The sequence below is a fragment of the Copadichromis virginalis genome, linkage group LG22 (assembly GCF_057382275.1).
Source record: "Copadichromis virginalis isolate Kocher_CV1m ecotype Utaka linkage group LG22, C_Virginalis_male_GT1.1, whole genome shotgun sequence".
Lineage (NCBI taxonomy): Eukaryota > Metazoa > Chordata > Actinopteri > Cichliformes > Cichlidae > Copadichromis > Copadichromis virginalis.
Window position 1 is genome coordinate 4,920,115 of NC_140638.1, and position 18,837 is coordinate 4,938,951.

At 40.2% G+C, this 18,837-nt stretch overlaps 1 protein-coding gene across 6 annotated transcripts; it reads right to left on the reverse strand.

Annotated features, from left to right (window-relative positions):
- Nucleotides 1–6: 6 nt before the first annotated feature.
- On the reverse strand, nucleotides 7–18,731 carry epn1b (epsin 1b). 6 transcript variants are annotated; one of them, XM_085446975.1, is made up of 12 exons: nucleotides 18,480–18,731; nucleotides 17,822–17,968; nucleotides 16,962–17,064; nucleotides 15,246–15,353; nucleotides 14,490–14,645; nucleotides 13,026–13,154; nucleotides 12,471–12,591; nucleotides 12,203–12,378; nucleotides 10,394–11,699; nucleotides 8,724–8,870; nucleotides 8,195–8,347; nucleotides 5,036–7,662 (listed from the first exon to the last, which is right to left on the reverse strand). In XM_085446975.1, the coding sequence occupies exons 4-12, from the start codon at nucleotides 15,312–15,314 to the stop codon at nucleotides 7,169–7,171; spliced, it is 2,751 nt and encodes a 916-aa protein (XP_085303101.1). In that variant the 5' UTR covers nucleotides 15,315–15,353; nucleotides 16,962–17,064; nucleotides 17,822–17,968; nucleotides 18,480–18,731; the 3' UTR covers nucleotides 5,036–7,168. The 6 variants fall into 6 exon arrangements, with proteins under 6 accessions (XP_085303103.1, XP_085303101.1, XP_085303097.1 ...); XM_085446977.1 differs by lacking the exons at nucleotides 5,036–7,662; nucleotides 16,962–17,064 and adding an exon at nucleotides 7–128; XM_085446971.1 differs by lacking the exon at nucleotides 16,962–17,064.
- Nucleotides 18,732–18,837: the final 106 nt, after the last annotated feature.

Consider the following 18,837-nt stretch of genomic DNA (forward strand, 5'->3'; position numbering starts at 1 on the left):
ATGAAGAAGTGATTAGTCCAGCGTCTCAGGCCTACCTCGTGGCCTGGTAATCTGTGGTAATCTTGCGGGGTTAGGTGGATGAGTTTAATGCTTACTGACACTCATGCTGTCATTGTCTGAACGACCACCTAAGAGAGGGAAAAACAGATGATGGAGGCAAAGATCTGGGATTAGGAGTCATGAAGACAGAGTCACGTCTATGTCCAAGTAATTTGAGCTGCACTTAATCCTGCCAGGTGCCACATTTGTAAATTGGTTATATTTAATACAACGTATTAGACTCAAATCATTAAACTACAATCTGATGTAGCAATATAATTCTGGGATAGGGTCCACCCCCCTGTGATAATATAATATAATATAATATAATATAATATAATATAATATAATATAATATGATTCCATCAGACCATATTGTATTGTATCATGTCCTATTGCAACACATCATACATTATAAGCACAAACGTATTGGGCCTGACCTCTTGATCACCAGTTCTTGTGTTCTCTCTGCTTGTACACAAGCAATTACTTAAAAAGATTCCACTGAAGTCTGAATGTGTGCAGATTTTGTAGTAAAAGCAATTAATTACAAATTACGATCAGTGTGTCAGAAACATACAGATCATTAAAGACGTCTAGAACATTTTTTAAATAAAAAAAAGTGTGTGTTTTCATATTTGAAATCATATTTCCCAGTATTTGACAGTTTTCTTTTCAAAATTTATTATCCACTAAATGTGAATTAAAGTGTTGATAACTATAAAAAATTAGGTATTTCCAATTTCCTATTTTAGATCAAGTTTGATGGGCATCACAGCAGGAGTTTCTCTGTGTACGCTATAAACACAGATTGATTGACGAGGCACTGAGGTTTAATTTCATCTTATCAAATCAGCGTGAGGCAAACCTATAATCCACACACTCCACAAATGCATGTACTGTTCTGCTGGATTATTTGGTACCACGCACCTGACCACGTCATCAGTATAAAAGTCTAAATGATGAAGACAAACTGCACAAAACCTGAAATTCAAAGATCCCTAGAAGGAGAGGGGCTGAGCTGAGAGTGCTACCGCTATTTATTTATTTATTTTTTAGATTTTCCACAGACATCACGATAAAATCATTGTCAGGTTTAACACAACAATGGTGACGATCCGATATGGTGACACCTTCCTCAAGACATTCATTTTTACTGACTCTGATCTCAGTCTTAGATTAGAAATGCTGGTTATACTGAAGATGTCAGCGATAGAAAAACTGAATTAACACAGCTCGTTGAAGCATCACAGATTTCCATAAATACAAGTAAAAAAATATAGTTTCCCTGTTTGAGAGAGCTCTTTGTTTCATCTCATCAGTAAACGCTGAAATCCAGCTGCTGCCGATTGATCGGCTTACACTTGCAGAACATAATGAAAAACAAATCTACTTACCTTTCCTTGGATCTCAGGAGAGGCTCTTTTTGTGTTTCCTTCACCTGTCTTCAAGCAGGGTTCCAGTTTCCTTCACCTTTCTTTTTCATGCTCCCTTATTACTCCCTCGTGCTTCTTTGGGTGAGTTTCCATCAGAAACCCACCCAGATTTCCCTCTAATCCTCCCAAGTCCATCTGTTACTTTCCCTCCCCTTTGCTCCCTGCAGTGTCTTTTCCTCCACTCTCACTCTCGCCTCGCCTGCCTTCCTCATCACGCCTCCTCTCTCAGTCATGGCCTTGCTGACCTGTCCTTCTATAGATTAATTTGTATACATGGTATAGAAAGGCTTAGATTGAGACGAGAGCTGGTGTTGTGATTGTAATTCTGCTCCTTTAACTCTGACCCGTCTTAACACAAGTGAGGTGCAGCTACTGTTTATACTGAGTGATGACTGCACAAATCACTGGGCCGTGATTAGAAAATGATTTTGAGTTTGCTGGATGTTTTCTTGCTTCAGTTGCCTTTGTGGTCTGTTGAAATGAAACATCTGTTTTGTTGCTACACCTTAAAAAACGTTTTTAAGAACTTCTCCATCTGTATCCTAAGATGATGCCAAAACCTTACCAACACTCTCTAATTATCAGTCACCAGTCAGAAATCATGTGAGGCCCAGCTTTGGTTTTCTTATCTGGTTAGTCATCAACATTGCATACTATTGTGAAAGTGCTTTAAATTGCTAATGTTATGAATTTGTGTTGTACACAGGGACATTAATATTTGATCCCCTGCTGTATTGAAATTCATTTGTATGGTAGTTTCATTTTAATTGAAAGAAACAGAAATCCAGCAAAAGTCCAGAAGAAATTGCATCACATAAAAGTTATTGACTTAAATTTCACTGAGAAATTTAAGTGAAATTCTGGCTGGAATCCCCTGGAACCCAGCCAGAATTCTCCCAATCAATCAATCCACCATTGTGGTCAAGTCCAGAGAGCTCCCAGAGGACATCAGGAACACGACTGTAGACCTGCACAAGGCTGGGATGGACTACAAGACCATCAGCAAGAAGCTTGGTGAGAAGGTGACAGGTGTAGGTGCAATTGTCCGGAAGAGGGAGAACTCTAAACGGCCATCAGTCATCCTTGGTCTGCAGCTCCATGTAAGCTCTTGAATCATGGGGTGAGGGTGATCATGAGAAGATGGTGGATCAGTACAAAACTACATGGGAGGAGCTTATTATATTATATTAAGTATCTGAAGCCAGTTGGGAGCACAGTCACCAAGAATACTGTTGTTAACACTGATGGATGTATCCCCCTCCTCAGGAAGGAATGTATACAGGCCATCTTAAGTTTGCCAGTGAACATCAGAGATGGTTCAGAGAAGTCTTGGGAGAAAATGCTGCCATCAGATGAAAAACAAGTTGACTTCTTTGGTATCAACTCAACGCACTGTGGTTGGAGGAAGTGAAAACCTGAGTATGAAACATTTGCTTTGGAGCTGTTTTCATGCTAAGGGTGCAGGATGACATCATGATGCAGATGGATGGGGCCCACTTCTGTTAATCTTAAGATGGGTCATCGATGACTCTTCCAGCATGACAGTGACTCAGAACACCAAGGGAACAAAGGAGTGGCTAAATAAGAAGCACATTAAGGCTGAGCGGCGTGCCTCCAGATGTCTTCTGTGGTTGCTTCTTGGTTTTGTTTCTTGCACTAAACAACACATTCCTCATCATGCATTGAAAGCCTAGGTTAGTTTAGTTTTTTCCTTTGTTTCTTACATTCAAAATAAACAGTGTTTTAATTGGGATTCATTTGGCATCTCCCTTTTTGTCATGGCTGTGGAGCCTGGTTTGTGACAGTATATCAGAGGGTCAGCTCAGATTGTGCCGTTTGGAGGCAGAGGTACAGAGGAAAGGGCGAGATCGATTGGACATGTGCAGAAGAGGGATGGCGGATAAATTGGATAAAGGATGCTGAAAATGGCCATACCAGGCAGGAGGAAAAGATAAAGACCACAAAGAAGACTCATGGAAAGAAGACATGAAGAGTACTGGTGTCACATAAGAGGATGTAAGGGATAGGCAAGTTGCTGTGACAACAGAAATGGGAACGATAGAAAGAAGAAGCAAGTGACTTTACTCTCTATGACATTATCTTAACTACTCTGATGCAGTTTGACCTTTTAAAGAAAAGTGTTTGTTCTCCTGTTACTTTATTGGATTCATTCTCATCTATAGCAGCTCCACTCTGTGGGCTTGTTCTCATTTCAAGGCACACAGTAACCAAACAGGTACATTTACACCCCTTTAACTAACTGCTTTTTTTTAACCAACGTACTCTTTTTCCCTGATTCCAGATTTATTGCTTTAAGTGACATTTTCACCAGCTGCCCTGACACAGCATTAATATTTAACCTTGTTTTTTAACCAGTCCTTTAAAATGAAAGCATTGGTTTCAAGTAACTTGAACTGCTCTTCACATCTACCCCCTGGGGTAGTGAGTGGGCATCACTGACTTTGAAAGCAATATGTTCAGCAATCACACGTCTAAATGTTACCAAACACACTGAGATAGCAAATGATGTGTTGTTGGGCTATTTTAAACATGTTTCTCCTCAGCCTGCGAGCGAGGATTTTATGATTATTATCCATCCAAACTGGTTTAAAGAGGGACTCAAGTACAACAAACTTTAATAATTATAATTATGAAAATTTTGTCAGGTTGTGATTTATTTATTTAATTAATTGGGCAGGTGTTAAAGGAAAACCTGCACTTAATATGGTGACACTTTTTATTCAGAATCAGCTTACAGAGGTTTAATTAGTTCAAGGATTCGTAATGAGCAGAAAAAATTGTTCATGGTCATTATTCTGAATCTATCCCGCTGTATGAAGGCGATGGCTAGGATTATATAACTCTACTTACTGTACAAAAAAACAAAAGGCGACACAAGGTCTCAACTGACCATCGTGTCCTAAAATGACTGAAGCTGACTGTCAAATTCCCAATCTGCCCTGGTCTGTTTTTAAGACACTACAGCCCTCTATTCATGAATGGAGGGACTCAGCTCATCTGTCAATCCTATATTTTCTGCTCTTGTGCCCAATATCTGTAATGGCTTCATCTGCCCTCCACTCACCCTTGCACTTCTAAATTAATCAGGAGATTAATGAATGATGAGTGAATGAATAATTAAAGCAGGCCTAATGCTGTGGCCAAATAAATATAGGCTAAAGATACTGTTTGAAGACAGTTATTTAACTTTGACAATTTGTGGCTGTATGTCTGCATATTTATTCCATAAAAATCTAAGACAACTGGTTTAAACATCATAATGATAGTAATAATAACTAAAAAAAAAAAAAAAAAAATCCCATATTTGCTAACGATGCGGAATTTATCAATGTGCAAATATTTATAGCCTTAAACGTTTCTTCTGCACGGGTGCTGGAAAATGTTTTGTGTAAATGTTGGTAATCATGGCCCTCTAGTGGTGACAGTGAGAAAGTCCTCAAAGACAGAAATCATGAGTGAGAAATAATTCAGGTTAAGAAAAGTGAGATTTGAGAAGTTGAGGGATCCACTGTGGACAGCCAGACCCAAAAGAGGCAGAGTGACTGTATCATGAATCGCTTTATTTCTCAAATGTACTGTCACAGTTTACAACACAACTATACATTTTAATACACAGCAAAATAAATTCATTTCATACAAAATTAAATCTGAGAAATAATAGTCATGTGAAGCTAGACTGTATTCCAGTCTGTTTTTCCACCAACGTTCACATATTAACGAGTCAGTAACACAGTAAGGACTCGTACAGCCCATGAAGCACAAAGCCATGTGATCCCTTCATCAGGTTTGCCTGCTTCACTGTGGCTTTAATTTACAGTTTTCAAAACTAATAAATGATGATGATGAATCCTGCTACCATTTAAGTTTTCAAAGTAAAATGTAACAAGAAGAGAAAATACAACCATTTAGTCTCCTTTCAGATGTTTGTGTTGAAGTAAATGAGGAGCAAGTACACATACACGTCCGCTCAAACAGCATACACATTAAACAAGTTGATATTCTTGAACTCTGTTTTTAATTTCGCCAAAACGGTATTTCAGTTTCTCCTCAGAAAGAGCCGGGAAACCAAGAAGACAATTACACAATGACTCAAAAATGTCTACAGAGCTAAACGGGAAGATGAAGCCACCGTTGGTTACCGAGCTGATTCACAAAGAAATATTTAAACAACCAATCAGATTAAAGTCAGTTAACATCACATGATCAATACCACCAGGCCAGCCTGCCTGAAATGAAAGTTACACCTGACCTTGGATCTTGTTGGATTTCATTGCTGTGTCAATAATTAACCAAGCAATAAATTAATAAATAGATCAATAAATAGTTACTTGTGATTGCAACACTCTGATATACAGTACAGTATATTTCCAGGTTTACTTGTAAATACTTCCACTATTTACATCAGCAAAATACTGCACACACACACACACACACACACACACACACACACACACAATCCTACAGTGACGCATGTCCCAGTCAAAGATTTACAGGTCCTGTCACAACACTCAAACACACCGAAAACTCTTTAGGATTTCCACACAGACACACTGAGGTGCTCTCCGTTTGTCACACTTGTGCAGGGAAAGGAAAAAATCTAATAAATTCATTTTTAAATAAGAATTACATTGCTCTTTTTTTAATAATCTGTGTATTTGTTTATATATATTACGCTGTACACATTGTGTTTGTATATATTTGATTCATGGGCAGCATCTTGAGTTCAGGGGAGGTTAGTGTAAGCTCAGGAATGAAAGGGTTTTTTATTAAAGCATCATTAGGTGGTTTTGCATGTTTATGCTTCTAAATATGTATAAATATATACTCACCACTTCCCATTATCAATACACCACTTTTGTCGATTGTTTCCTTCTTTCTAGAAAGACACAGATGTAAGTTTACCATGTCAAATATTTAGATTGCTTCGTACATGTTAAGTACTGTCATTTCCTTCTGGCTAAATTCAACAGCACTTTGACAACCAAGCTTAGAAACATAAAAACTGCCACGTATACTATATATTTGAATTGTGAATGCCAGCTTCCACGTGGTGAGCTCTGAACAGATAATCATCCTGTGTGTTCATCACTAGGGAGTGTAGATGTGCGTCCTGTCTCCTGCTCTTCTCAGGCAGCTTGCTTGTCCAAACCAAACAAAAGCATATGATTCAGTGAGAATGTGTCATACGTGGGCTCTTGTGCTCTGTGCTAATTCTCAGCCTAGTTCTGTATAAAAATGACTCACGTCTCTGGAACTCTACTGGAGGGATGAACTCCTGTCTTTTAAAGATATTGCCTCATTTGGTGTTTTGATAATGGCGGTGGAGAACACCCTCAAACATGCTGATCTAGATTTGCCACAGCAGGTCACTGCAAAGGCCACATCACATGATTCACATCAGTTTTACCTTTTTGTGACCCCTTCTTATCTATGGAGAACAATGTCTTCCACCAAGGCTCCACAACCATAAAGATAGAAATTTCCATTACAGGCTAAGGTGATTACTCAGAACAACTTTGCATTGGTTTGGGGGAAAGAGACACTTCAAAGTAAGGTTCAGATATTTTGCTCTAAAATTGATCCTAATGAGAATGCATACACTAAACTGTAGCACTAAACATGCAAAACTACCTTTTTGGTGATTCCAGAGATCCAAATTACATGTCAAGTTGTCAGAACGGGAATGGATTATTTTTGTTCACCATCTCATCTGACCCGCTGCCTGAGACGACTTCAGCGCCAGCCTGTGGGACGGAGCCTCTAAATTGACCGTCACCTGATGGGTGATTTCCTTGAAAGACACCTGAGTGAATCATTCCAGTTCCCATTAAGATGGAGCCTGGATATCCAAACTGCACCATTCCCACTCCTCCAATGGGGGAGTTCATGTTGTGTCCTAATTGTGGACTCTCATTGATATAAATGGGATGTATCATTTGTGTTTCTGGACCTATCTGAGATGCCTGAATCATACTGATGGAAGAATTAGACATTTCCAGAGTATTCAATGATGCTGAAGGATTGTTAGCTCCAAAAGTGGGAGTTGGTGCACCATGGGGGGAAGCTATGGTCGAAATGAAAGGGTTGGAGTATGAGGGTGATGTTTCAGCAAAAGCTCCTGGTTTTAGCAAAGGGCTGGATGTCATGCCCGCTGTTTTGAAAGTGCCTGGGAAATCAAGGAGAGTGGCAGGAAGATGGAGGGTTGAGGGGGAAGGACGGAGGGAGGGAGTTAAACACAGTTTGAAGAATTCCAGTAAAGAGAAAATGTGCCAAGGCAGAGCAGAGAGAGGGGTGAGAAGGGTTATACATCTGCTGGTTAATGTACACTAGTCTTTATACAGAGTAACTTCACTAATGCTCTCTCACACACACTAATGTACAGAACAACATCTACACACTACAGCAAGGCCACAGGGGCAGGAAGGGGAGGTAAAACACACGACCACAATAAGTTTCTCCATACAAACCTACTGATAAATATTAGCCATCACCCCTCTCATCTTATCTTTGAATGACTTCAGACGAACACAAGTGGAATGCATTTTTAAAATCAGCAGGGAGTGACTTTCATTTGTCAGGTCTTCGAGGGTGTTCATGCATCCGTTTGAGTCAAGCGCACCACAAATATTTCCACATGATGAATTTGTCAGAAAAGTTACTTTTCACCCAGACTGACGCGTCATTTTTTCTGTCCTTACCGATGGCTTGTGTTTGGGCGTCAATGAGAGGGCGCTGTCTGGGTTTAGGGTCAGATGAAAACAGATCGTCCAAGTCAACCAGTGATGCCTCTGCTGAGCCCAAGAAGGAAGCAGTCTTTCGATACATCGCGTCTTCCTGCTTCGAGTGCTTTCCTGCAATAAAATAAAGGTCCAGTTCTACTCTAAAAGGTGTTTTCTTTTGGGGACAGGTCAGGGAAGAAGAGAGAGCAAAGTGGAAGAGAAGGTTAATAGATTAAGACTGTTAGGTGACTGCTGACTGACGGGGAAATGAGGATGAAAACAAGGAAAATGGTGACAAGTGCAAATCACCATGTATGGACACAATAATGAAGGTTTAACGAGTCCCCACTTTCAGGATATTAATTAAAGACAAGCCAAACATTTAGTCAATTAAATCAGAGCAGAGTGTGTTATAGGTGATTATACACAGACAATCAGTGTTTGCTCATGGGAATAATGGATAAATGACACAAACATGTATTCAGACAGTGTGTAGAATGTGATGTACCTGTGCCATTGCCACTTGTGTTGCTTGATGCACCCCAGGGGTCATTGGATTTAGATGCTCCATCTCCAAAGGGGTCACTAGATGGGGAGGAGTCTAAAGGTGGAGCAGGTGCACCCCATGCATCGTCTGTACTGGCAGGAGCCAAAGCTAGATGAGTAAATTAAACAGACAGGTTCAGGTGATGGAGAAATAAATGACAGAATTAACTCCTCTGGTTATTCCAGAGTTTTGGACCATGCTACTCAGCCTTCTTCAACAAAGACATAAAGGTGCCACATGTGATGTAAGTACAGAAATTCAGTCACAGGTCTTTCTACAACTAATAAAAATCAGTTTCCAAAATCAGTTTTCATTCATGACTGTGTAGCCACATCAGACACCACCTCCATTGTCAAGTTTGCTGACGACACTGCTGTTGTGGGCCTGATCTCCGACAACATCGAGACGGCCTACCTGGAGGAGATTAGGAACCTGGAGACCTGGTGCCAGGAGAATAACCTCCTCCTAAACATCAGCAAGACTAAGGAGCTGATCGTGGACTTCACTACAAAGCAGGCGAGGAATTACAAACCCCTCATCATCAGTGGCACCACGCCAGTGGAGAGAGTGGACAGTTTCCGATACCTGGGTGTCCACATCACTCAGGACCTGTCATGGTCCTGTCACATCAACACCCTGGTTAAGAAAGCCCGTCAGCGTCTCTTCTTCCTCAGAAGACTTAGAGACTTCCATCTGCCACTGAAGGTGCTCAAGAACTTCTACTCCTGCACCATCGAGAGCGTCCTGACGGCAAACATCTGCACCTGGTTTGGGAACAGCACCAAGCAGGACAGACGAGATCTGCAAAGGGTGGTGCGCTCGGCAGAACGCATCATTCAATCAGAGCTCCCTGACCTGCTGTCCATCTACACCAAGCGGTGCAAGTCCAAAGCTAGGAAGATTATGATGGATCTCTCCCATCCCAACAATGGACTCTTCTCACCTTAAGGCCAAAACAGAGAGAATGAGGAGGAGCTTCTTCCCCCAGGCTATTCGGGGCCTGAACCAGGTGTAGGACTGGACTCTCCCAAACACGTCACTATAAGACTGGACTCTCACACACGTCACCACACATTTCCTATAATCCTATAATTCCTATAATTTATAATCCTTATCTTTATAATCTCTTCTGCTATTTGCACATTCTTTACTGTAAATTCCTAAGTTAATTTGTAAATTTTTGTAGTAAAGTGTAAATTGTAAATATTGTAAAACTTTTCTTCTGTCATTTAATGGTCGGGCATTGTACAGCTACAAGCATTTCACCCCCATGTCATACTGTGTATGGTTGTGTGTGTGTGACAAATAAAATTTGAATTTGAATTTGATATGCCTTTTTGTGAATGTGTGCACTTTAAAGTGCCATGTAAAACTCCACAGTGGAAATGAAAGGCATATACACCTACTTACAATGCATTCTCAGTGCAAGGAGTGGTGAGCACAGCAGCCCCACCCACCTTCTGTTGATAAGGGTCAGCCAATGAAAAAAAGTTGGCATCTTTTTTCAGATAAGTATAACAGTCATTTTGAACTACGACTAATTCAAACCGGTTAGAAGTTAGCAAAATTCTTCAGCTTTACGTTCTGAGAAGTACTATCCATATACAAGTATTTATTTGTTTGTTTCTTACCTGAAGGCCCCCATGGGTCATTGTCTGCTTTGGATGCATCTCCAAATGGATCAGAATTACTGGTAGGTGAAGAAGCACCTGCCGTGGTCCCCCAGGGATCTGACCCGGTGGCTGGTGGAGAAGTGGCTGGGGCTCCCCATGCAGCTGTGCTACTCTGAGGCGAGCTCACTAGAGGGGCATCGAAGGGATCTGTGGCATCTATCTTTGGTGGACTGGATGGTGCTGTGAATGGGTCTTCTTTAGGTGGTGTTGTTGGTGCAGCAAAGGGATCTTCCTTGGTCGGTTTAGATGTTGTGGAGAAGGGATCCTCTTGAGGTGGAGATGTTGGGGCAGCGAAGGGGTCATCTTTTGCATGTAAAGATGGTGTAGAGAACGGATCCTCTTTGGGTGGTGTTGTTGGTGCAGCAAAGGGATCTTGAACAGGTTTGGTTGGCACTGAGAAAGGATCTTCTTTAGGTGGTGTTGTGGGAGCAGTGAAAGGGTCCTCTTTCCCTGATGACGGTTCTGCAAATGGGTCCTCTTTAGGGGGTGTTAATGCTTTTGCACTGAAGGGATCATCTTTTGGAGAGCTAAATGGATCGTCTTTAGGTGCATTAAATGGATCGTCTTTAGGTGCATTGAATGGATCGTCTTTAGGTGCATTGAATGGATCGTCTTTAGGTGCATTGAATGGATCGTCTTTTGGGGTAATGAAAGGATCTTCTTTAGGGGCACTAAAAGGATCATCTTTTGGGGCGATAAATGGGTCATCTTTTGGAGCTTTGAAAGGATCATCCTTTGGAACATTAAACGGATCATTGTTAGAAGAGCTGAAAGGGTCTGGTTCATCTTTCTGAGCAGCAAATGGATCCTCCGTGTCTTTGGGGGCACTGAAAGGGTCTGAACTGTCCTTTGGGGTGTTGAAAGGTGTTGATGCACTAAAGGGATCTTCCCCATTTTTCGGTGCCGCAAAAGGATCTTCCCCATTTTTCGGTGCCACAAAAGGATCTTCCCCATTTTTCGGAGCCGCAAAGGGATCTTCCCCATTTTTTGATGCCACAAAAGGATCATCATTAGTTTGATCTGCTGCAAATGGATCTTTATCAGGACTTGTTGGAGCCCCCCAGGGACCACTGCTAGCTGCTGTTTCAGTTGTGTCAGGTCTTGAGGGGGTGCCCCATGGATCTACGGCCTCTTTAGGTTCTTTGGGGGCTCCCCATGGGTCCGTTTTTACTTCCTCTTCTTTCTCTCCTCCCCAAGCATCAGTTTTAACATCAGAACCTTTATTAGCATCCTCCCATTTTAGCTCCTCTTCACTCATCTTGGCCTAGCATATCGTTGCAAAATGGTTAATACAAATAATTCATATGCCATAATAATTTCATATACCAAAATGCTATATGCTGTGGCTAACCTCCATTTAATGGCACAATACAGACGATAGTTGTTCTTAATCAGCACATACAGTAATTAAAAATATATAGCTAGGTTAGACTCTTACTACTACTACTACTACTACTACTATAGTTGCTGGATAGACTGCAGGTTCTTGGACTGAGGCAGCCCTAAAAACCAATGGAGATCAAACTGCAACACATCATAGGAATCTGCAATGGGCTTCTCTATATATAACTTCTGCCTATTGAGATTTTTTTGTTTACTTTAATAAAACAGAAGGCCTTCAAATGTAAACACATTGGCTAAATGTTTGGAGAGTTTCCTCGTTAGCCTACCATTTATCGGCAATGGCTTTTTATCTGAAATAGAGCCTCTTGGCAGCATCATATTGGCGTAATGTTCGATCTTTCTACACCTGTGCACTGTACTTACCCGTCTCTCTGTTTCTTTCTTCTCAGCTTCCTGTTTAAGCCGCTCTTCTTTGCGGGCGGCGAAGGAAGCCGTCAAGTCAGCTACAGAGGGTATGTTGTCCAAAGATGGAAGCCCTGAGGCCCCAGGTACATAACAGGGCTTATAGTTTGGATCCTTGACGTTGTCCGTAGATGATGCTGGTTAGAAAGTAAGCAAAAGAATATAAATGATCAGTGAAGAAAACCTGTTGGAACAACAGTATATAGCAGTGATATAAAAAAAGGCTTACCAGCTGCACTTTTTGATGTCTTTTCTCTGGTTTTGACAGCAAACTCTCTCTCTTCCTTTAGTTTCTCATCGTCCTCCATAAGAACAAGAACAACCTTGGCCTTGTCTCTCACATTTACACCCTAGCACAAATATGGCTACAATAAGCGTTCACTTGGCTCTGACCATTTCAGAAAAATTATTTAAGCCTGAAATACTTGTGCTTGAAGAAAACCCCAATGCTTTTTGCTAAACAAGATCAGAACTATTCAAGATCTAATTTAAAACAAACTATAGCACATGATTAAAAAAAAACAAACAAAAAAAAAACAAGTTTATTCATGCTGTAGAGAAATTAAATGTGTTTGTTACTCTGAAAAGGTTTTCAGTTAGGAGTATCTTAAGGTGATTGAGGCAGCAAACCTAGACTACACTTTCATTCTTGCTGTAAACCTGGTCTGAAGGTTAATGACATAAATATTATAGTACCAGTAACTGTCTTAATGCATAGCATGAAATCCTTTAATGGAACCTAAAAGACTACATCCATTTGACATAATCAGGAAGTGTGTATCACCTGATCTTTGCCATCCTTTTCTACAAAGCGGTACTCTGTGAGAGCTTTGACAATGTAGATGTTGTCTTTCATCTTCAGAAGCACGCGATCATCACCGGTCTTCAGCAGGTACTCCAGGAGTGTCAGGGACTAGGATAAAAAACACATGACAACACAAACTCATTTATATACAATAAAAATGCCGTTTCCTATCACTACAATGCTTCTTGTTTTATCTGCATTAGGGAATAAATAGGACAAGTAAAAAGGAACAAAAAATATTGGTGCAATGGATGAAAGATAAGAAAAACAACTGAAAAGACATAATTTCTCTGGAACTGATGAGCCAACACTGAGTCATGTGGCTGACTGGCAAAGCTGAAATGGAAGCAGTGATACGGCTGATGTTCAGAAAGTAATAACTGCCACTTAATAGACTAAACTGTGCTTTTAAAGAGAAACTAAATATATTTTTGCTGTAAGGTTTTTTGTTTTTTTTAAACACTAAATATTAAAAAACTTTACAAAGTTAAATGTTTATTTTTAAAACCTTGCATATTCCTATATAGATACTGTACATGCTACTTAGATGAAGAATGCCTTCTATCTTCTCTGTTGGTCCCATCAGGGGGTCGTGACAGCAGATCAACTGCCTCCATCTCACCCTATTCTCCGCATCCTCTTGTGTCACACCAACCCTCACACCAAGCTGATAGAGGGTTCCCTATGTGCTAGCTTACTGTTATGCTGTTCTACTGAATTCAACTTACACAGTCTGTTTTATTAGATTATTTTTGCTTTTCATTTGATAATGGCTGCACAGGAAACAAGTAGAAACAGTGTTATGAAACTTAAGGGTAAGAGGCTTGGGGAATAGTTGAGGAGTTTAACCAATGCAACAATCCTTTTATTGTTAATCACAAAAATAAAACAAAAGCTGTGGTATATGAGGTTTTACATGCTGCCCTCACTCTAATTCAAACAATCAACACTGCGATGGATTAAAACTCAAACTAGTTCTTTTGTGTTAATTTTATTGATTTATTGTTTCCTGTGACAGATGACTTCAGTCAGTCATTCATGTAGTTTGGAGCAAACTGCAACACACAATCTGTACAGCCATGTTTTGAACAGGCACAATCACACAGACATATTCAGTGACTGTATCGTGTAGCTGTATCAACATAACATGATTTTGCATGTGGTGCATTAAAGGGACATCTGGAAACTGTAGCTGCAAAAAAAAATAAAAAAATAAAAAAATAACCCTCACTTCAGATGGGCACCGCATTGTAGAGATGAGTAACAGAAGACAGAAACTGACTATATCTGAAGATGAAGGTTTCCCATCTTTTTTGTGAATAAATGGACAATTCCACACTTAACATCTCATCCCCGAAGAATCCAATATATGTCTGAAACCAGCATCTATCCTCTAAAGCAAACCCTTCTTTGTTCCAGTGTTACTCCTTCACCGTCGCTCACCTTGTGGATATGTCTCCAGTTCTTGTCGTCTTTCAGCCGTTTCCAGAGCATTGTCATGATCTCATTACAGGCCACAACGTTGTACGTTAGGTCGGAAATGTCGGCCATCTGAGAGCTGGATGGGCCCCATGGGTCATTGGATGTCGCCTCTCTCACCTGCAACAGAAGTAAAGAGAGTAGAAAGAGGCCAAAACAGCTTCAGGAAAGTTGAAAGTTTGAGATGCTAACTTATAAAATGTTAACATCAGGGTTTTGGAGGACTGGCAGCAGCAGGGCATCTCATTACATGAGCCATGCTACCAAAGATGTTTAGTAATCAGTTCTCAAGGACATTATTGATCATGTTTGAGATCAGCATCCAAAAAAGGAGTTCATCTCTATATTTTCTTTGACTCTAAGAAATTCAGGTTCAGGGCTTAAAATTGATGGTTTCTGCTTTGTTTTAATTAGTAGGGTTTTTACTTGAGTAACCCTTTAGTCACTCTAACCTCTTAAAGTATAAGCAATTGTTACCACACCAGACGACTTGAATTTAAAGCTACTAGTGTTCAAACACATGCCAGAAATGTATTATTTGTTGTGCATACAATGATGCACAGACTACATAATAAATATTTACCTTTATTGTCCTCCTAAATTTAACCTACATAATTTTTAAAATATTATTTGCATTACTGGATGAGGTAATATTGAATTGAAAGGCTGAAAACATTATGGTTTTGAGGTCATACACAATTTAAATCTAGCTTCTCCTACCTTGACCTCGGCCTCAGAGTAGTTCTGGACCAGGTTCTTCAGCTGTCGACGGAGCATAGAAGACGTCATGATGTCCGGAGGAGAGGTGGGGAATCAAACCACCGCGATCTGATTTAGAGAAAACATGAGAACAAAGCAAAAGAAAACACAAAGAGTTCTAAAAATGTAACATTTTTGAAATTTTTGGGGATTTCTACATCGATTACCAAGGAAATTTACCCTAACTTTTATCTGAAGCTACATCCACATATACATTTTTTTGCTAATTGTGCATCATTTTTGTAGTTGACGGTTGGTCGATAATGGAGATGAAGCAGAGGTTTATTGTTTTGTGAAAATGCTATCTTTATTTTAGTCAGATTGCTTGGTTCAACATAACTGGTGTTCTGATTGCTAAGACCCAGTAAAATGTTATGTTGGACCAGGAACTACCCAGCTGTTGGCCTATTCAGATCAGTTTTTCATCAGACAGCAAATTGGAAGAAGATAAACCCCATCTTTCAGCTTGTTGCACAATCAGTGAAGCAGCACAAGACTTTGACTTATAATAATGACTGAAAATCTTGTAGATCCACATGTCTAGGAGCATGTATGTGATAAAAACACTCACAAGATTTGGTGTAATTTGAAGTGCAGCGTCTCTGATGGGCTCACTTTATGAGCCGCAGAGAGTGAGCACTTGGACGGAGACTCAGGTGGAGTTTTTTTTCTATAGTTTCAAACAGCAACACTTTGTTTCTGTAATCACAATCAAACCTTTACAATTAAAAAGCCCACGAGTTGTTTATCAAGCTATTTCTTCAGTAGCCCTTAACATGAAAAGGAGATCCTCCCATCAAACACCTGTTTGTTTTATACACCGACAGCTGTATAATCTATACAAATAAACTGAGTGAGTTTGTCAGTTTTAAATTTGACCGTCCTGCTTCTGTCTTTATAGCAGAGATACCTGCAGCATTACAGGGTGAGTCAAAAGGGAAGTCACAATAGCTCTATGACATTTATTTTCTAAAGCTCAAGTTATTTTATACTTTCCTGTTTTATATCATTCATAAAAACAGACAATATACTAATAAATGATGCCATTTTATATATTATTATTATTATTATTATTATTATTATTATTATTATTATTATTATTATTATAATAAATCCAGGCCAGGCCTACACTGCTTTTTGAAAACTTCACTCCGACTTGAACAAAATTCCATCATGGATATAAATTTGAGTGACCTCTAAGTTACATATGGGCAACGTATGTTGAACGTGAAATGTGAAACAAATGCAAACAAACAGCAGGGTGCAAGATGCTAGCAGGCAGGGGACACATGGAACGCCATAACCAAGTAGCTGGCAAAGTATACAGGAACATCTGTGCCGAGTATGGCCTGAAAGTTCCAAGGTCAAAATGGGAGACGCCCCCTAGGATGGTCGAGAATGACTGAGCTAAGATCCTGTGGGACTTCCAGATACAGAAAGACAAACTAGAGATAACTAACCAACCAGACATAGTAGTGGTGGAGAAGCAGAGGAAGAGGCCGTAACAATAGTGAATGACAGCAAAATCAAGAAGAAGGAACACAAGAAGCTGGAGAAGTACCAAGGGCTCAGAGAAGAGCTCGAGAAGTTGTCAAGGGTAAAGGTAACAGTGGTCCCAGCGGTGATCTGAGCACTTAGTGTAGTGACCCCCAAGCTAGGCGAGTGGCTCCAACAGACCTCTGTCCAGAGGAGCGCAGTCCTAGGAACAGCAAAGATACTGCGCAGGACCCTCAAAATCCTAGGCCTGTGGTAGAGGACTCGAGCTTGAATAATAGACCACCTGCAGGGCCGAGACGGGAATTAGCCACTGTTTCCCTAATGCTTCGCTGAGGCATGTTAATGCAAAGTTTTGCCTTGTCATTCAGTGACAATCATTTTTTATTTGTTGTTATTTCTACAACATGCATCTGCACAAACTTTTTTAATTAATTATTTAGAAAATTCTGTTAAAGTGGATGCTCAATTAGCTCGTAGGCTAAGCAAGTCAAGATATGCTGCAAGGCTAGATGCAGCAGCCCATGGTTGACTCCAACCTGAGGTTATTTGCTGTGTGTCCATGTAATCTTCACTGTGCTATTAAATGAATTCAAAAAAGCCCCCAAACTAAAAAAAAACAACAACTAAAAAGCAGTCTGTTAACGCTTTTGTCAGATGATAGGAATCATTATAGTTGCTAGTGCAGAGGCAAAACTCTTACATAAAAATCTAAATGTCATGCATGGTGTAGATGCCACAAATGGAGAAAAACACTGTGAAAGACACAGTCAAAGAACTGCTCTTTCATTCAGCTATGAATACTGGTTTCCCTTTGAGCCCGAAAAACCCCCCCAAAACCCTTCAGTCTGCAGCTGCATATAAAGTTATGTTTTTTTTTGTACTTCACTCTGGACCAATACAACTCTGACCTACTGGCCTGCTTTTTAATCTACAACTCAATTGATTTTGACGATGGCAATGCCACATATAACAGTAATCAATACACAAATCATATGCAATGCAACTATATGTTCTCGCGCATGAACAACACAGTGACATACCTTCAGTAAAATCGTCCTCTGTTGTAAAAGTCTAACTTTCGGTTGTATTTGTGCAGCTCCTGGCTCAGTTAGCATTCATCCTGCTGATCCCCTCTTCCTCCTGCCTGCATTGGTTTGTCTGAGGATGTCAGAAACCAGATCCTAACGCTGCAATGAGAAACCAGTCAACATATAAAAGAGCTGACCAGTGGGAGGTACACATAACTGACTGCAAAGCGTAAACTAACCTAATGTAGGTGACAGCTTTGTCACTGCGACAAACATATATCCCCACCTACGTTAGCTCAGAATCTAGCTGAGCTACAAGCTAGTTAGCTACCAGGGCATGTTAGATACATTTTAAGAAAAGAAAAGATAAAATTGCATGTTTAGCGCAACTGGATACTTAGTCTTAGGATACGCAGTCGTGGTGTTTGTAACAAGAGTCAGGGTAGGTGTTTTCAGGACCTCGGAGAGCGACTGAAGACGGTCAGCAGGCGTCAATATGGCTAACAGCCAAGCGGTGTTGTCAAGGCAGCGAGCTCCATCATAAATATCCGATTTTAGTGTTCAAATGGTGGGATATATTCCACGAAACGTCCCCTGCTTTTAGTTCAAAACTACAACTGACGTTTTGCATATCAAACATGCATATTTACAGTAAAAATAAAGCACTAACCATGAGCAGATATTCAGGAATCTTCGAGGAGACGACACGACCGGACGGTTTCCGCTTCCGCAGTTTTCAGCACCTGCCAGGCCACGCCCCCTCTCAAAATTAGTGTTATTTATGTCTTTATATATTTATTTATTCATTGATTGATTTAAATTCCCAATATAAACAATCTAGTTCTCTTTTGTGCCAAAAAAATAATTTTCTTTTTGTTTAAAATTTAAAATATCATTCAGTTTTATGGTAGTAAAGTATAATTTTTTTTCTGTTGCCTACGGTTACGGTCTAAGCTTTAAATGACGTCGTGTGTCAGTTAGGTCCCCCTGAACCATACACACATACACACATGCATACACACACACAC